The following is an 18,287-nucleotide window of genomic DNA, read 5'->3' as shown; positions in this document are numbered from 1 at the left end:
GTTTAATTGCTTTATGCAATTTTCCAATCAAGTTAGCAAAGTAGTCACTTGTTATGGTCTCTCGATAAGGCAGGAAGTCCCTCATGAATTCCACTTCCTGGATAGTGCTTTCATGTCAGAATAGAAGGGCAGTATTAACGACTCATATAAAATGACAAATCCCCTAAGCAGTCAAGATTTGACACCCCTGTGGACACCATGACTATTTTGTGTATTATCAATCTATGGTGATCTATTACTATGTCATGAATTTTCTTCATGGTTTCTTCAGTGGCAACTGTTGTTGGGGCAACCAAAAGTGGTATCCTCAGAAGACTCTCTTCCCAGGTTACCTCATTATTCGTAAAGCTGTAAAAGGTTATCATTCTATTTAACACAATATTACATCTTACCTATAGGCTTATTTGAATCCATATATAATTATGAGATACAGTGGATATAAAAGTCTACACGCCATTATGAAATTTAAAGGTTTTTTAAAATATAAAACGCAGAAATGTCAGATTTTTACCATCTGTAAAGTGACCATCCAACATACACAAATCCACAGGAAAAAAATGATAAGGGACATTTTAAAAGAAAACAAAAACAAAAGCCTAAACATTTCGCCCAACTAATACTTTCTGGAAACACCTTTTTGATTTACTACAGCAGCAAATCTTTGTGAATAAGTCTCTATTAACTTTGCACATCTAGACCTTAGAATTGTATCTCTATGTAAAAAGGTTCCACTTCCTTCAAATTTAGAGGGTATCTCCTGTGTACAGCTCTCTTTTTTATTAGATTTTTAAAATATAAAAAAATTAGGGACAATGTTAAACACAAAGGCCTAGATTACAAGTGGAGAGCTAATTTATCAAGCATTCGCAAACGGGCAAATTTGACCGATTGCGGGTCCGCAATAAATTAGCACTCCACTTGTAATCTAGCCCTATTTTATTTATTTTTTATTTTTTGTTTGTTTGAAGATCCCATTACAAATAGAAAAAGTCCGACATTTACATTGTTGTTATTTCTGTCTTTACATCTCAAAAACCTGCAATTTCATAAGGGTATGTACTTTCTGTAAAAAGAAGATAATTTCATAGAAACAGTTCTAAAGAAACATAGATTTTGATGACAGAGCAAGCCCCTAGTCTGTTCAACATTCCTGTCAGAAATATAAGTCTAATTTATCGTCGAAAAAAGCTCCTGTACATTGTGGTATTCTCTATTTCCCCTACTGCACATGTGCCACCACCTGTTGTTAGGTGTTCTATATGTCAGCTAGGCCTGACAAGAAGGGCACCAGCCCTGGACGCCGCACGTTGTTGCCCCCACTCTGTCATCAGGGGTGAGGGTATGAGAAGGTGCATTGTACATCCTGTAATTAGTTTATGAAGAAGTTTTTATGATTTCAGGAGGTGTAATATATAGTGTCATTCTTTTTTATTATTTATTTGTCTTTATTGAAGGTTATATAAATACAAAGGAAGCTAAGAAGACAATACTCACAAGTGATATAACTGCTCAAATACCGTTACATATATTCTGGAAATCTTTCAGTGTGATAGAACTAAATCAATATCAAAGATAATTGACTTTGATGTAGATAACACAATAGAGGTGCCAAAGTAATTTGGGGAGGGTAAAGAAATGGCTAGTGAATTAGATACTTCAAGGTAGATAAGGAGAAAGGAGAAAGATAGTAGTTGAAGTGAGTTTGAAGAATGGGGTAATGGGGGGATGGGCATGGTTGTAAAGTGTAATTCTTTATTTAGGACAAACTGAATCTTGGACAGCAGTGGGCCATACAGGAGGACGGGAATAAGGGGCCCCCATAATTTTTTCTTTCCCATGGCCATGCAAATGCTAATGGTGGCAACTTTTTTGTAAAGAAGTGGGGGGGGGGGGTTGCAATAAAAAATGATAAGGGTTACAGCTTACATTTTGTATTTGTAGATCCATAATATGTCCTGGCTTACTATTTCTTATTATAATCATAAAATGTCTAAAATAAACAAACATCATAAAGAATCAACACTCTAAAATGCAAACATCATAAAATATAAATATTATGACAAAAAGCCAAAGTACAAACAATTTCTAAAAAAAAATAATACAATTTGAGCAAAAATACTGTCTCACACAGCAGAAATATAAGTTATTTGAATTATTTGTCTTTTGGAACACGGTTTCCAAATGATCTTTGGGTTTTCTTTTACTTGATAAACGTTAACCAACGAGAGACGCATACAAAAGTCAGAGAGCTGAAAAATTGGATGGAATTTTTTTATGAAAATAAAAGCACCCAATTTATCAAGCAGCAATGTTTATGTAATAGTTCATACAATCAATGCATAATTTCTAATGACATATTTATTCTTCCCGTGATAAATATGAAAGCCAACATCCTTAAAATAAAACCCAGCAGGGATTATCACTTTTATTCAAACAATTCCAATTTATAATGCATTTTTAAGTGGCTGTTATTAAAACTGAGTGGATTCTCATCCCATAGTTCTGTTTTTCTCATTTTGAAAATTCCTATGTTTGTAATAAGACGATTTCTATCCTGATCATTACTCAGATTGAGAGAGGATAATCCACTGAGAGAGTTGATAACATCCATTACGCAAAAACAACAGATTATACAAAAGAAAACTTTCCAATGTAAACTCTGCAAAAACATTTTTTTTGTTAAATGACTCATAATCAGATTTGCTACTTAGAAAGACAAAAAAAATTGCTTTAGAAGTAAATGTTACTTCTACTTTTTGAGAAAGGACAATGGTAAATTCAACACTTTTTTTCTAAATAGGATTAACTTAAAGGGACACTCAAGTCAAAATTAAACTTCATGAATCAGATAGAGCATGCAATTTTAAACAACTTTCCAATTTACTTCCATTAACAAAATGTGCACGGTATTTTTATATTTACACTTTTGAGTCACCAGCTCCTACTGAGCATGTGCAAGAGTTCACAGACTATACGTATATGCACTTGTGATTGGCTGATGGCTATCACATGATACAGGGGGAGTGGAAATAGACATAACTTTGCAATTTATTTTTAAAAAATCTACTACTCATTTGAAGTTCAGACTAAGTGCTATTGCATTGTCTTCTTATCATGCATTTGTTGATTATGCAAATCTACTGTCTGGTCCTTTAAAGGGATATGAAACCCAAAAAAAAATTTATGATTCCGATAGATGTGATTTTAAACAACTTTATAAATGTACTTCTATTATAACATTTTATGTGTTCTATTTGTATCTTTTGTTGAAAAGCAGGCAAGTATGCTTAGGAGCCGGACAATTTCTGGAGCACTATATGGCAGCAGTTTTGCAAGAATGTTATCCATTTGCAAGAGCACTAGATGGCAGCACTATTCCCTGCAATGTATTGCTCCAGATGCCTACCTAGGTATCTCTTCAACACAGAATAGCATGGAAAATGAAGCAAATTTGAAAATAGAAGTAAATAGGAAACTTATTTTAAAATGGTATGATCTGTCTGTATTACAAAAGAACATCTTTGGGTTTCCTATCCCTTTAATAAAATTAATATATTGATTGCTTACCTTACTATGATCACAATTACAATTAATCCATTTTAAACCATTTACAGCCAGATTACAAGTTGAGCACAAAAATGCAAGTGCTATGGAGAGTTAACATTGCTTGCATTTCTGTGCCGATTAATATTTAACGTATTTTATCTAAGATAATAGGTTTATTCGTGGGCCCACACTAAAATCCATGTCACATAACACTCATCAGCTTTTGGTCAAGTTCTTTCCTACTCAACTTCCATGTTTTTCACTGCACAATAGCAAGTAATAAAAGTTAATACCTTGTTTTCAAGAGTGTTCGAAGACAAATGGGTATTTCCGAATACTCGCAATCACAACATTTAAAGGGACATAAAACCCAAAATATTTATTTCATGATTCAGATAGAATATATCATTTTAAACTTTCCAATTTACTTCTATTAACCATTTTCTTCATTTTCTTGTTGTCCTTTGTTGAAAAGCAAGAAGGTCAGTTCAGGAGAGTGCACGTGCCTGCAGTACAATACGGCAGCAACAACGTTATACATTAGTAAGAGCACTAGATGACAGCACTATTTCCTCTAATATAGTGTTTCAGAAACGTGCACCTTATCTATCTAAATAGCTCTTCAACAAAGAATAACATGAGCACAAAGCAACTTTGATAATATAAGTAAATTGGAAACTTTTTTAAATTGTATTCTCTTTCTGAAAAGTGCATTACGAGTGCAATCCGGGTGGCACTGCTGCTTCCTACTGAATGTACAGGGTGCCCTATATAAGTATCATGAGTTTTACAAATACTTTGGCTAATAACTTGTAATATCCAATCATACATTATTGATTGTACAAGACCAAGCGCAAAATAACATACCATGCCTTATCATTTGAGCTCCACTTGTAATCTAGGCATAAGGTTTTTATATTAAAACTTAATTTTTTTCTTTGTGGTTTGTTTGTGATATGTACGTTTGCGTATTAACCCCTTTGCTACCGGGAATTTAAGAGAACAACATTAGCATCACTCTATTGAAAGGGACATGAAACAGTAAAAAAAATCTTTATAGCAATCAAGAAAAAAGAATTAATATGCCTAACTACTTATTATAATCTTTTATCTGCCATTTTCTTATAATTTTCTATAGAAATGTCTATCACGAGAGTCTACCTGGGTATGAAAATAGAGCTCAGTCCAGACAATGTGCAGTTAGTGCCGCTGACGTAGCCGCTTACATCAAATCCAGACCTTCTTTAAGGAATGCAGTGCCCATGAGCAAATTATTTCAGAGTATAGCGAATGCGGCCAGGGGGCACACGGGTTTGAACGCATGATTTTCTTGTAGAAAAGCCCTTTTTCTGGGACTGGCATTTGTGACGTAACAGTGGAAATGAAAATAGTTATTTTAAAATAAAACAAAACTTTGTTTTACTAAAAGTGAGTTTTTTCATCAGTTTTAGAAATCGATATATATGTTTTGCTCATAGGAAATTTTTCAAAGTTTTATAATCATTTAAAAAGAAAAAGTGCTTTTGTAACCCAATGTGTTGATCTAGGTCCATTTTGGAATATTTCATGCCACTATTTGGTCACCAATAAGATTATATAAAAAAAAAACATTAACTTTTTCGCAAACTTTGGGTTTCTTACTGAATTTATTTACACACAATTACTGCAGTCATAAGACAAATGGTTGTAAAAGCTTCTCTGGGGTCCCCTTTGTTCAGAAATAGCAGACATGCATGGCTTTGCCATTGGTTTTTGGCAATTAGAAGGCAACTAATTGCAGCTGCACACCACACATTTAAAATTTCTTGCAGTGAAGGGGCAAATTAATTAGCTTGTAAGGTTAATATTAGTTGTAGTGTAGAAATTACCCTCCTACCCCATTATCCCAACCTGATCCCTCCTAGACAGCTCTCTTCCCCTTGCAGTTTAGGGTAGGGTTTCTGTAGTGTAGTGGTCCCTCCTTGCCCTCCCACCTCCCCGATTCCCCCAAAAGCTCTTACCCTCTCCCCTTCCACTAACCACTGCCATGTTTGTTAATGGCAGCTAGTGTTCCAGTAACAAATTATTTTTATTTCTTATTTGTTTTATTCTATTTTTAATTTAATTTTTTTCTGTAGTGTAAGACCCCCTCCACCCTCCAAGATTGCTTTTTCAGTAGTGTAGTGCCCCAATCTCTCCCTTTCCTTTCACAATCATGTTTCCGTAGTGAAGGGAACACTGCCCCTCTGCCATCCTCCTTCCCTCCCACTCAGCACCAACGGATGATCACTACAGAGAGGGACACAGACAGTGTCACTCTCTGTAACCATCTGCGATCTGGATTCACATGGTAAAGCAGCATGATCAGTGCTCCCTTACCATATAAAGCAAGATGCCTTATCCGCCCTTGTTACAGCTCCCGCTGCCTAAACTGACAGCTGGGAACGCAACAGGCACCTATGTGCTAGACGTAGTTACTAAATCAACACAGTACATTGGGTAAAGTACTGTGTGACATTGTAACTGCATTAATATGGCACAAAGGGTTACAAACACTTGCTGGAATTTTGATACAGTTATAAAACCCCTTATACAAACTACTTGGGCCCAGAAAAGGTTTGGATTTTAAAATATTTGAATCTTTAAAATGGGCCACCTTGAAGAGGGGATGGGATTAAGCGTAAACAACAATATCTTATGTTATTTACATGTCATAGTACAGCTTATAAATAAAACCTAAAGATAATTTTAGATCATTTTTAATGCAGTATTAAACTTGGTACTATCAGGAAGATAGTACAGTACTGTAATCAGAAAGGTAATAGTCATTTTAATTATAGACTAGCATTTGCATTTTAGAAAATAAAAAAAATTGAAAAAACACCCAGGCAGAAGAGATTGTGATTTACTGGCTGGGAAAAATTAAAAAGTCTGGATTTCATAATTCTGGTGTTTGGAATTCGGAGATTTGTATAAGATTAAAATAGCTATGTTTTAAAGTTATATGTATGCTAAGGTGCTTGAAGCAAAAAAATGAACACAGTGTAATTCTCTGCAAGCGGAAAGAATAAATTAGCACTGCAAGCAACATGCCCACTCTCTCCATCTACAGCATACTTAAATATGAAAAACAGAGCCAAATATAACCACAGGCCTAATGTATATATTCATTACAATTTCCATTTTCCAAACTTTATAATTTACGATTATTCAAACAGGAATCACCAAGTGAAAAAAATAAAAAACATAATTTATGCTTACCTGATAAATGTATTTCTCTTGTAGTGTGTTCAGTCCACGGGTCATCCATTACTTATGGGATATATTCTCCTTCCCAACAGGAAGTTGCAAGAGGATCACCCAAGCAGAGCTGCTATATAGCTCCTCCCCTCACATGTCATATCCAGTCATTCGACCGAAACAAGACGAGAAAAGGAGAAACTATAGGGTGCAGTGGTGACTGGAGTTATAATTTAAAATTTAGAACCTGCCTCAAAAAGACAGGGCGGGCCGTGGACTGAACACACTACAAGAGAAATAAATTTATCAGGTAAGAATAAATTATGTTTTCTCTTGTTAAGTGTGTTCAGTCCACGGGTCATCCATTACTTATGGGATACCAATACCAAAGCTAAAGTACACGGATGAAGGGAGGGACAAGGCAGGAACATTAAACAGAAGGAACCACTGCCTGTAGAACCTTTCTCCCAAAAACAGCCTCCGAAGAAGCAAAAGTGTCAAATTTGGAAAATTTGGAAAAAGTATGAAGTGAAGACCAAGTTGCAGCCTTGCAAATCTGTTCAACAGAGGCCTCATTTTTAAAGGCCCAAGTGAAAGCCACAGCTCTAGTGGAATGAGCTGTAATTATTTCAGGAGGCTGCTGTCCAGCAGTCTCATAGGCTAAACGTATTATACTACGAAGCCAAAAAGAGAGAGAGGTAGCCGAAGCCTTTTGACCTCTCCTCTGTCCAGAGTAAACGACAAACAGGGAAGAAGTTTGCTGAAAATCTTTAGTTGCCTGTAAGTAGAACTTCAGGGCACGGACCACGTCTAGATTATGCAAAAGACGTTCATTCTTTGAAGAAGGATTAGGACACAATGATGGAACAACAATCTCTTGATTGATATTCCTGTTAGAAACGACCTTAGGCAAAAACCCAGGTTTAGTACGCAGGACTACCTTGTCTGAATGAAAGATCAGATAAGGAGAATCACAATGTAAGGCAGATAACTCCGAGACTCTTCGAGCCGAGGAAATAGCCATCAAAAACAGAACTTTCCAAAATAAAAGCTTAATATCAATGGAATGAAGGGGTTCAAACGGAACACCCTGAAGAACTTTAAGAACCAAGTTTAAGCTCCACGGAGGAGCAACAGCTTTAAACACAGGCTTAATCCTAGCCAAAGCCTGACAAAAAGCCTGGACGTCTGGATTCTCTGCCAGACGCTTGTGTAAAAGAATAGACAGAGCAGAAATCTGTCCCTTTAGTGAACTAGCGGATAAGCCCTTTTCTAAACCCTCTTGTAGAAAAGACAATATCCTAGGAATCCTAACCTTACTCCATGAGTAACTCTTGGATTCACACCAATATAAATATTTTCGCCATATCTTATGGTAGATTTTTCTGGTAACAGGTTTTCGAGTCTGTATCAATGTATCAATAACCGAATCCGAAAACCCACGCTTTGATAGAATCAAGCGTTCAATTTCCAAGCAGTCAGCCTCAGAGAAATTAGGTTTGGATGGTTGAAAGGACCCTGAATTAGAAGGTCCTGCCTCAGAGGTAGAGACCATGGTGGACAGGACGACATGTCCACTAGGTCTGCATACCAGGTCCTGCGTGGCCACGCAGGCTCTATCAGAATCACAGACGCTCTCTCCTGTTTGATCCTGGCAATCAGTCGAGGTAGCAACGGAAAAGGTGGAAACACATAAGCTATGTTGAAAACCCAAGGGGCTGCTAGCGCATCTACCAGCACCGCTCCTGGGTCCCTGGACCTGGATCCGTAACGAGGAAGTTTGGCGTTCTGACGAGATGCCATAAGATCCAGATCCGGTTTGCCCCAACGACGAATCAGTTGAGCAAATACCTCCGGGTGAAGTTCCCACTCCCCCGGGTGAAAAGTCTGGGGACTTAGAAAATCCGCTTCCCAGTTCTCCACACCTGGGATGTAGATCGCTGACAGGTAGCAAGAGTGTGACTCTGCCCAGCGAATTATCTTCGAGACTTCCAACATCGCTAGGGAACTCCTGGTTCCCCCTTGATGATTGATGTAAGCCACAGTCGTGATGTTGTCCGACTGAAACCTGATGAACCTCAGTGTTGCTAACTGAGGCCAAGCTAGAAGAGCATTGAATATTGCTCTTAATTCCAGAATGTAATTGGGAGGAGTTTCTCCTCCTGAGTCCACGATCCCTTAGCCTTCAGGGAGGTCCAGACTGCTCCCCAGACTAGAAGGCTGGCATCTGTTGTTACAATCGTCCAATCTGGTCTGCGAAAGGTCATTCCTTCGGACAGATGAACCCGTGACAACCACCAGAGAAGAGAATCTCTGGTCTCCTGGTCCAGATGTAGCAAAGGGGACAGATCTGAGTAATCCCAGTTCCACTGACTTAGCATGCATAGTTGCAGTGGTCTGAGATGCAGGCGCGCAAATGGCACTATGTCCATTGCCGCGACCATCAAGCCGATTACTTCCATACACTGAGCTACTGATGGGCTTGGAATGGAGAGAAGGGTACGGCAAGCATTGAGAATCTTTGATAACCTGGACTCCGTCAGGTAAATCTTCATCTCTACAGAATCTATAAGAGTCCCTAGAAAAGGAACCCTTGTGAGTGGTGACAGAGAACTCTTTTCCACGTTCACTTTCCACCCATGCGACCTCAGAAATGCTAGAACTATCTCTGTATGAGACTTTGCATTTTGAAAACTTGACGCTTGTATCAGAATGTCGTCTAGGTACGGAGCCACCGCATGCCTCGTGGTCTTAGTACCGCCAGAAGTGAGCCCAGAACCTTTGTAAAAATTCTCGGGGCCGTAGCCAACCCGAAGTGAAGAGCTACAAATTGGTAATGCCTGTCTAGAAAGGCAAACCTTAGGTACCGATAATGATCTTTGTGAATCGGTATGTGAAGGTAGGCATCCTTTAAGTCCACTGTGGTCATATATTGACCCTCTTGGATCATGGGTAGGATGGTCCGAATGGTTTCCATCTTGAACGATGGAACCCTTAGGAATTTGTTTAAGATTTTTAAGTCTAAGATTGGTCTGAAGGTTCCCTCTTTTTTGGGAACCACAAATAGATTTGAGTAAAACCCTTGTCCTTGTTCCGTTCGCGGAACTGGGTGGATCACTCCCATCACTAAGAGGTCTTGTACACATTGTAGAAATGCTTCTTTCTTTACTAGGTTTGTTGATAACCTTGACAGATGAAACCTTCGTTGTGGAGAAGTTTTGAAATCCAGAAGGTATCCCTGAGATATAATCTCCAACGTCCAGGGATCCTGTACATCTCTTGCCCAAGCCTGGGCGAAGAGAGAAAGTCTGCCCCCCACTAGATCTGTCTCCGGAGAGGGGGCCCTGTCTTCATGCTGTCTTAGGGGCGGAAGTAGGCTTTCTGGCCTGCTTGCCCTTGTTCCATGACTGGTTGCCTTTCCAACCCTGTCTGTAACGAGCAGTAGTTCCTTCCTGTTTTGGAGCGGAGGAAGTTGATGCTGCTCCTGCCTTGAAGTTACGAAAGGTACGAAAATTAGACTGTTTGGCCTTTGATTTGGCCCTGTCCTGAGGAAGGGTGTGGCCCTTACCTCCCGTAATGTCAGCAATAATTTCCTTCAAGCCGGGCCCGAATAAGGTCTGCCCTTTGAAGGGAATGTTAAGTAGTTTAGACTTAGAAGTTACATCTGCTGACCAGGATTTAAGCCATAGCGCCCTGCGCGCCTGTATGGCGAATCCGGAATTTTTAGCCGTAAGTTTGGTTAAATGCACTACGGCATCTGAAACAAACGCATTAGCCAGTTTAAGCGTTCTAACTTTGCTCAAAGTCTCATCCAATGGTGCTGTGCGAATCGCCTCTTCCAGAGACTCAAACCAGAATGCCGCTGCAGCCGTGACAGGTGCAATGCATGCAAGAGGCTGCAAAATAAAACCTTGTTGAACAAACATTTTCTTAAGGTAACCCTCTAATTTTTTGTTCATTGGATCTGAGAAAGCACAGCTATCCTCCACCGGGATAGTGGTACGCTTGGCTAAAGTAGAAACTGCTCCCTCCACCTTAGGGACCGTCTGCCATAAGTCTCGTGTGGTGGCGTCTATAGGGAACATTTTTCTAAATATCGGAGGAGGGGAAAAGGGCACACCGGGTCTATCCCACTCCTTACTAATAATTTCTGTAAGCCTTTTTGGTATAGGAAAAACGTCAGTACACACCGGTACCGCATAGTATCTATCCAACCTACATAATTTCTCCACCGTGTCGCAATCATTCAGAGCCGCTAACACCTCCCCTAGTAACACGCGGAGGTTCTCAAGCTTAAATTTAAAATTTGACATTTCTGAATCTGGTCTCCCCGAATCAGAACCGTCACCGGCAGAATGAAGCTCACCGTCCTCATGTTCTGCAAATTGTGACGCAGTATCAGACATGGCTCTCGTGTCATCAGCGCGCTCTGTCCTTAACCCAGAGCTATCGCGCTTGCCTCTTAATTCGGGCATATTGTATAATACTTCTTTCATAACATTAGCCATATCATGTAAAGTGATTTGTAAGGGCCTTGATGTACTTGGCGCCTCAATCTTACGCACCTCCCGAGCGGGAGACGAAGGTACTGACACGTGAGGAGAGTTAGACGGCATAACTTCCCCCTCGTTGTCTGGTGACAAATTCTTTATCGGCACAGATTGACTTTTATTCAAAGTAATATCAATACAATTGGTACACATATTTCTATTGGGCTCCACATCGGCTTTTGAACATAATGAACAAGCAGATTCCTCTGTATCAGACATGTTTAAACAGACTAGCAATGAAGCTAGCAAGCTTGGAAATCACTTTCAATAAGTTTACAAGCAATATAAAAAACGCTGCAGCGCTTTTAAAAAACACAGTTGAATAACAAAGAAAACTAATTCAGTTATAGTCAACAATTCTTAACGAGAAGTGTATTAATTAGCAGAGGATTGCACCCATTAGCAAAAGGATGATTAACCCCTCAATACCCAAAAACGGATATCAAATTAAGATTTAACGCTTTTATCACAGTCAAACACACTGTCACAGATCTGCTGTGACTGATTACCTCCCTCAAAAACGAATTTTGAAGACCCCTGAGCTCTCTAGAGACGTCCTGGATCAAGGAGGAAGAAGCAGGAAGACTGTGCTGGAATTTTAAATGCGCAACAAGGCGCTAAAACAAGGTCCCTCCCACTCATATTACAACAGTGGGAGACCTGATATAACGGTTTCTATGCAGAAAAAAACGTTAGCCATGTGGAAAAAATCATGCCCAAAAATTTTTTTATCACCAAAGTACCTCACAAAACGAATAACATGCCAGTAAACGTTTTAAAAAACAACATTTTCAATGTCATGCAAAGTTATCACTAAGCCTGCTACCAGTCGCTTCCACCGCAGATAAGGCTTAAACATTATTTCAGTATTAACAGTATTTTCTCAGTCAAATTCTAGTCCCTAGAAAATAACTTTACTGCGCATACATTTATCAGCCTGATACCAGTCGCTACTACTGCATTTAAGGCTGTACTTACATCATATGGGTAACAGCAGTATTTTCTTAGTCAATTCCATTCCCAGAAAATAATGTACTGCACATACCTCATTTGCGGGGGACCCCGCATGCTATTCCCCTCTTTCTGAAGTTACCCTACTCCTCAGAATGTCGAGAACAGCCAGCAGATCTTAGTTACGTCTGCTAAGATCATAGAAAAACGCAGGCAGATTCTTCTCCAAATACTGCCTGAGATACAAAAAACGGCACACTCCGGTGTCATTTTAAAATAACAAACTTTTGATTGAAGAATAATTAAGTAAAAACTCCAACTCCTCTCGCGACCTCCTTCTTTGTTGAGGGTTGCAAGAGAATGACTGGATATGACATGTGAGGGGAGGAGCTATATAGCAGCTCTGCTTGGGTGATCCTCTTGCAACTTCCTGTTGGGAAGGAGAATATATCCCATAAGTAATGGATGACCCGTGGACTGAACACACTTAACAAGAGAAAAAGAATCTACTAAAAACCACACAAATAATCATTCAAAAGGAAAAAAAATACCTGTGTGTATTAATTGTCTATTTATCTATAAACTGATTTTCGTTAATCCAAAAACAGAGAACGTAAAATGAGATGCACCATTTTTATTTTCTCAGTGATCATGTGAAAATTCCTCTCTAACAATAGGTCTTGGGGGAGTGTATAATTCGCAATAATCCCACCTAATGTGATGGCTCTAAGTTTTCTTATCGCTTTGTGACAATCACACGACTGACAACTAGAAGTAGGAATATCTGATTCATCACCTATAAAAATGGGACCCGAAACAACTATAGGAGTAATTAGCAACCCCTAAAGTGAATCAAGGAATAAAGTTGTGTTAAAGAGGCAGTGTACTGTAACATTTTCTTTCCTTTAATGTGTTTCAAATTGATTACAAATAGTTTATCTTTATTTTGCCATTGGAAATAGCATATTTTGCCTTTTGTATCCCCACCTATACTAAAAATGTCAATACTTAAATATTGGCTATGGAAAAGATATGTAAACGTGCCCAGAAGAAATTACACTCCCAGTTCTAAAATGTAAATTTTTACATTTTCTCTCCAAGTATACAGACAGAGATAAGATAAGGAGGCTTTGTGTGAGTATATAAAGAATGATATGGTAAAGAGAACTGGTCTCCCTGCAAGAACCGCCCATTTTAATAGGCTGAGGTTTCAACAAGCAAACATCTAGTTAATTTACAAAAATAAAGCTAAAGGACCAATTTCCCATACATTTTATACTCTTCAGCTGGTGTAACAAGTCATTATAAACACATTAAAGGGGAATCCAATTTTACAGTACACTGCCCCTTTAAATAATTTTCTTCCTACTTTAAATAGGATGTAAGTGGTAATGACAAACACTGTAGGGAACTTTAAGAATGCCTGGGATAAACATAAGGATATCCTACCAACTAGATAAGATTATACTTTTAGAAAATATTGGGCCTATGGTTCTCATCTCCAGCTGTTAAGAGAGCACTACCAAGATCACAATTCAGAAGGGTCCTTAGAAATAATTGAATTGAAAACAATGCAAGAAGACAAAACGCTTTTTACAGCGGGAATACCAAACTAAGAAGCTGACAAGGGAACTAAATATGCAATACACAAAAAATATAGCTTTGAAGCTCTTTATGGGATCTCTCCCAAAGAATACCTATAACACCAATTTCACCAAAGGAAAAAGCACGCTATAATCTGCTGGTTTAAAGTTCGAATAATTAAATGACTAAAAAAATGACCAAAGAGTTCAATATCCAATCTGGAGTTTAAAATATGATATACCTTATAGTAGTTCCAGTTCATAAATTCGTTACACAGCAGAAATCCATGTTTGCACTTTTCAAGAAGTATTTAGCAATTTGTATACAATTGTAAGGCTCCAAATAATCTTAAAGGGACAGTCAACATTAAAATTGTTATTATTTAAAAAGTTAGATAACGCCTTTACTACCCATTCCCCAGCTTTGCACAACCAACATTGTTAGATTAATATACTTTTTAACATTTAAACCTATAAATTTCTGCCTGTTTCTAAGACACTATAGACAGTCTCTTATCACATGCTTTTTATTTGCTTTTCACAACAGGAGACTACTAGTTCATGTGAGCCACATAGATAACATTGTGCTCCCGTCCGTGGGTGTTGCACAACACAGCCAAAATGCAAGTCAAAAGATAATAAATAAAAAGTCATGTGATTAGGGGGCTGTCAAGAGAGGCTTAGATATAAGGTAATCACAGAGGTTAAAAGTACAATAATATAACCATGTTGGCTGTGCAAAACTGGGGAATGGGTAATAAAGGGATAATCTGTCTTTTTAAACAATAAACATTTTTGAGTTGACTGTCCCTTTAAGTCTCCAAATAACCATTAAGAAATCCTCCTACTCACCACATCTACTGTGGCCTGTGAAAATGCTGTGGAGTAGTCGATGTGGTGAGTAGGAGGATGTCTTAATAGTTCTTTGGAGATTTAAGATTATTTGGAAAATTACTTTCTAACTTCATATTTCTCTTCCTTGAATCCTATTTTTAAGGACAGTATGGAATAACACGGCAATCTAAATGCAGCCCATTCCCCAGGGCTCAATTTTATCTTCATCATAAAAGTATGATGAAACATATGTAGTTTTGCATCAGCTTTTGGAACCAAAAGCAGTACCTTTTACTCCTCCAAATGGCCCATGTGTCATGTTGCAGGCAGTCCTCTGAAGGTTGTGTTCATACATTAGCTTTATTTGATATTGGTTACCATGTTCAACATTTCCTAGAGTACCTAAATGAAACACAATATTATGTTACTGATTTATTCAACATTATGTATTCAACAATATTTGAACAACAAGGTCTGAAAAGTGGTATAACCATACAAACATCTAACAAAGGTTTAATCAAACGGTTCAAGAATATTCTGCTCTAGTAAATGAAGGTCTGTTACTTTCTTAGTTCAGTTCAACTAATCATTTCTCAGAAAGCGCATTTCCTGAACGCTTGCTGTCAGATCTTAAAGGGACACTGTACTTTAAATGTATTTCCCTTTAATATAGTCCCAATTATTTGTTATACCTATCACAATCTATTAAATGTATGGGAAATGGTTTAGTTTTTTTCAGTTTTAGTTTTGTATTTGAAATAGCTGTTTATGCTTTTTGAAACCATCACCCTTGGGATATGGGATGTGCCCATAAGACCTGCTGTTAATTATGGGTTGGAGTTGCATGAACAGAAAACAGCTATTTCATATACAACATTTTCTCTCTCCCTTCCCGCACTCAGAGGTTGATTTCTTCTACTACCTACTGCTTGATTACATAGCTTTATCTATAAAGAATATTTATATATATATTCACAAGTAGTCAGGAAGAAAACGTGATTTAAAGACAAATTACCAAAAAGACTGGGAATACAGCACTCTTAAGTTTCAAAAGAACTTTAATAACACTTTCTTAAATTATAACAGATCAAAGTTTGCATCACACTGCGACGAGCGCTGGCTCATCAAAAAGACAGCATCCAAAATCACTGGATAGAAAAACTGTTGTTAAAATAGCATGATGAAATAAATACACAAATGTTTAAAACCTAGTTTAGGACCGGACTATGTGTACATAACAGGCTGCTTGTAAAAGTTACAATATAGAAACCTTAATAAAGTGCTATGTTCGTAAAGTTTTGCTGTATTCCCAGTCTTTTTGGTGATTTCACTTTAAATCACGTTTTCTTCCTGACTACTTGTGAATAATTATTCAATGGGTCTGCACCAATATATTAATTATCAACATAATTTTTCTTGCTATATTAGTTGATATAGAGCACCCAAATAATATGGGGTGTTCAGTAACACTTTAAAATTATAAGCGCATTTACCGCCCTTTTCCCTTTTTCTTTTTACACACACATATATATATATATATAAATATAAATATATATTTTTAGCAAAGTGGTGGTTTCACCTGGAAAAGATCAGCTACTTCAAATTACAAATAAAAGTTAAATTAGCTGTTTGCAAACAATTTCATACACTTCAGTGGGTAAAATAAATCACTGGGATCACATTAAAGGGGGGGACATTTTACACTACAATGTTAGAGAGAAGCATTAAAATGACAACAATTTTAGAAACTTTTATAAAAACACATATATGATGTAACAGAACAGAACATTCAGTTTGCTAGATTTTCATGTGAGCAGAATCTTTGGCAATGTTAACAGTTACTTTTTTTTTTTAACCCCTTAATGACCACAGCACTTTTCCATTTTCTGTCCGTTTGGGACCAAGGCTATTTTTACATTTTTGCGTTGTTTGTGTTTAGCTGTAATTTTCTTCTTACTCATTTACTGTACCCACACATATTATATACCGTTTTTCTCGCCACTAAATGGACTTTCTAAAGATACTATTATTTTCATCATTTCTTATAATTTACTATAAAAAAAATATATAAAATATGAGGAAAAATGGAAAAAAACAGACTTTTTCTAACTTTGACCCCCAAAATCTGTTACATATCTACAACCACCAAAAAACACCCATGCTAAATAGTTTCTAAATTTTGTCCTGAGTTTAGAAATACCCAATGTTTACATGTTCTTTGCTTTTTTTGCAAGTTATAGGGCCATAAATACAAGTAGCACTTTGCTATTTCCAAACCACTTTTTTCCAAAATTAGCGCTAGTTACATTAGAACACTAATATCTTTCAGGAATCCCTGAATATCCCTTGACATGAATATATTTTTTTTTAGTAGACATCCCAAAGTATTGATCTAGGCCAATTTTGGTATATTTCATACCACCATTTCACCGCCAAATGCGATCAAATACAAAAAATCGTTCACTTTTTCACAAATTTTTTCACAAACTTTCGGTTTCTCACTGAAATTATTTACAAACAACTTGTGCAATTATGGCATAAATGGTTGTAAATTCTTCTCTGGGATCCCCTTTGTTCAGAAATAGCAGACATATATGGCTTTGGCGTTGCTTTTTGGTAATTAGAAGGCCGCTAAATCCTGCTGCGCCTCACACGTGTATTATGGCTAGCAGTGAAGGGGTTAATTAGGGAGTTTGTAGGGAGCTTGCAGGGTTAATTTTAGCTTTAGTGTAGAGATCAGCCTCCCACCTGACACATCCCACCCCCTGATCCCTCCCAAACAGCTCCCTTCCCTCCCCCACCCCACAATTGTCCCCGCCATCTTAAGTACTGGCAGAAAGTCTGCCAGTACTAAAATAAAAGGGTTTTTAGTACTGTGTAGGATCCCCCCTTAGCACTGAATGTTTGGTAGGTTTAGACTGTCTAGCTGGTGGGGAATCTAGCACACCTGAAGTAAACTTTATCCCAAAGTTTAAAGAGTTATAGTTAGTTGTAGTAGGTGGCGCAAAACAAGTTGCTATTCCCAATGTGTCTTACTGTAAATATGTGTGATAATATGTGGGCTCAATATATGTTAATGTTTTGATGAGTCCTAATTTTATATTCTCTTTTGGAAAAAAATGGATGTCAAAACTATTTAAGAAATAAATATGATCCTTTATTTGATTATGGTAAATTTACCCAATAGTAGTGATGCTAAAAGTACAGTTAAACAAAAATTATTACAATTCCTTCAAAGTTTAAAAAATGACACCGGTGTCTCTATGTATAAAAATGTACATAATATATAAAAAATAAATTAAATTAAAATAATAACGTTAAAATCTTATAATTTATACAGTTTTGGGTTTATCACAAGTTGTAATTTCTAACAGAATGTTTGTAGATACAATTTTATAGTGGATAAAACAATAGTTGCTGTATAGTTCATATAGGATACTTTGTTTCAAGTTCAGCTATGCAATTGAGATCTTATCTTAGGCAACTATATATCAAATGTAGAGGTATGTTGGTGCGATTTTTATCACACTATAAGTATACAAATTAGTACCTTGAAGTGTATCTGTTTGATATCACTTTTGTGAGATAATTGCGGTTAAATAAA

The 18,287-nt window shown here is 37.3% G+C and overlaps 1 protein-coding gene across 1 annotated transcript in view; it reads right to left on the bottom strand.

Annotated features, from left to right (window-relative positions):
- Positions 1–18,287, bottom strand: part of BBS9 (Bardet-Biedl syndrome 9) — a 1,102,055-nt gene that overhangs the window by 1,027,486 nt on the left and 56,282 nt on the right. The window contains exon 5 of the mRNA XM_053714434.1: positions 14,972–15,085. Coding sequence (XP_053570409.1) covers positions 14,972–15,085 — 114 coding nt within the window. The remainder of the gene's footprint in view (positions 1–14,971; positions 15,086–18,287) is intronic.

Source organism: Bombina bombina, chromosome 5 (genome assembly GCF_027579735.1).
Source record: "Bombina bombina isolate aBomBom1 chromosome 5, aBomBom1.pri, whole genome shotgun sequence".
Lineage (NCBI taxonomy): Eukaryota > Metazoa > Chordata > Amphibia > Anura > Bombinatoridae > Bombina > Bombina bombina.
Note: the sequence above shows the minus strand (reverse complement) of the source record. Positions and strands in the feature narration are given on the sequence as shown.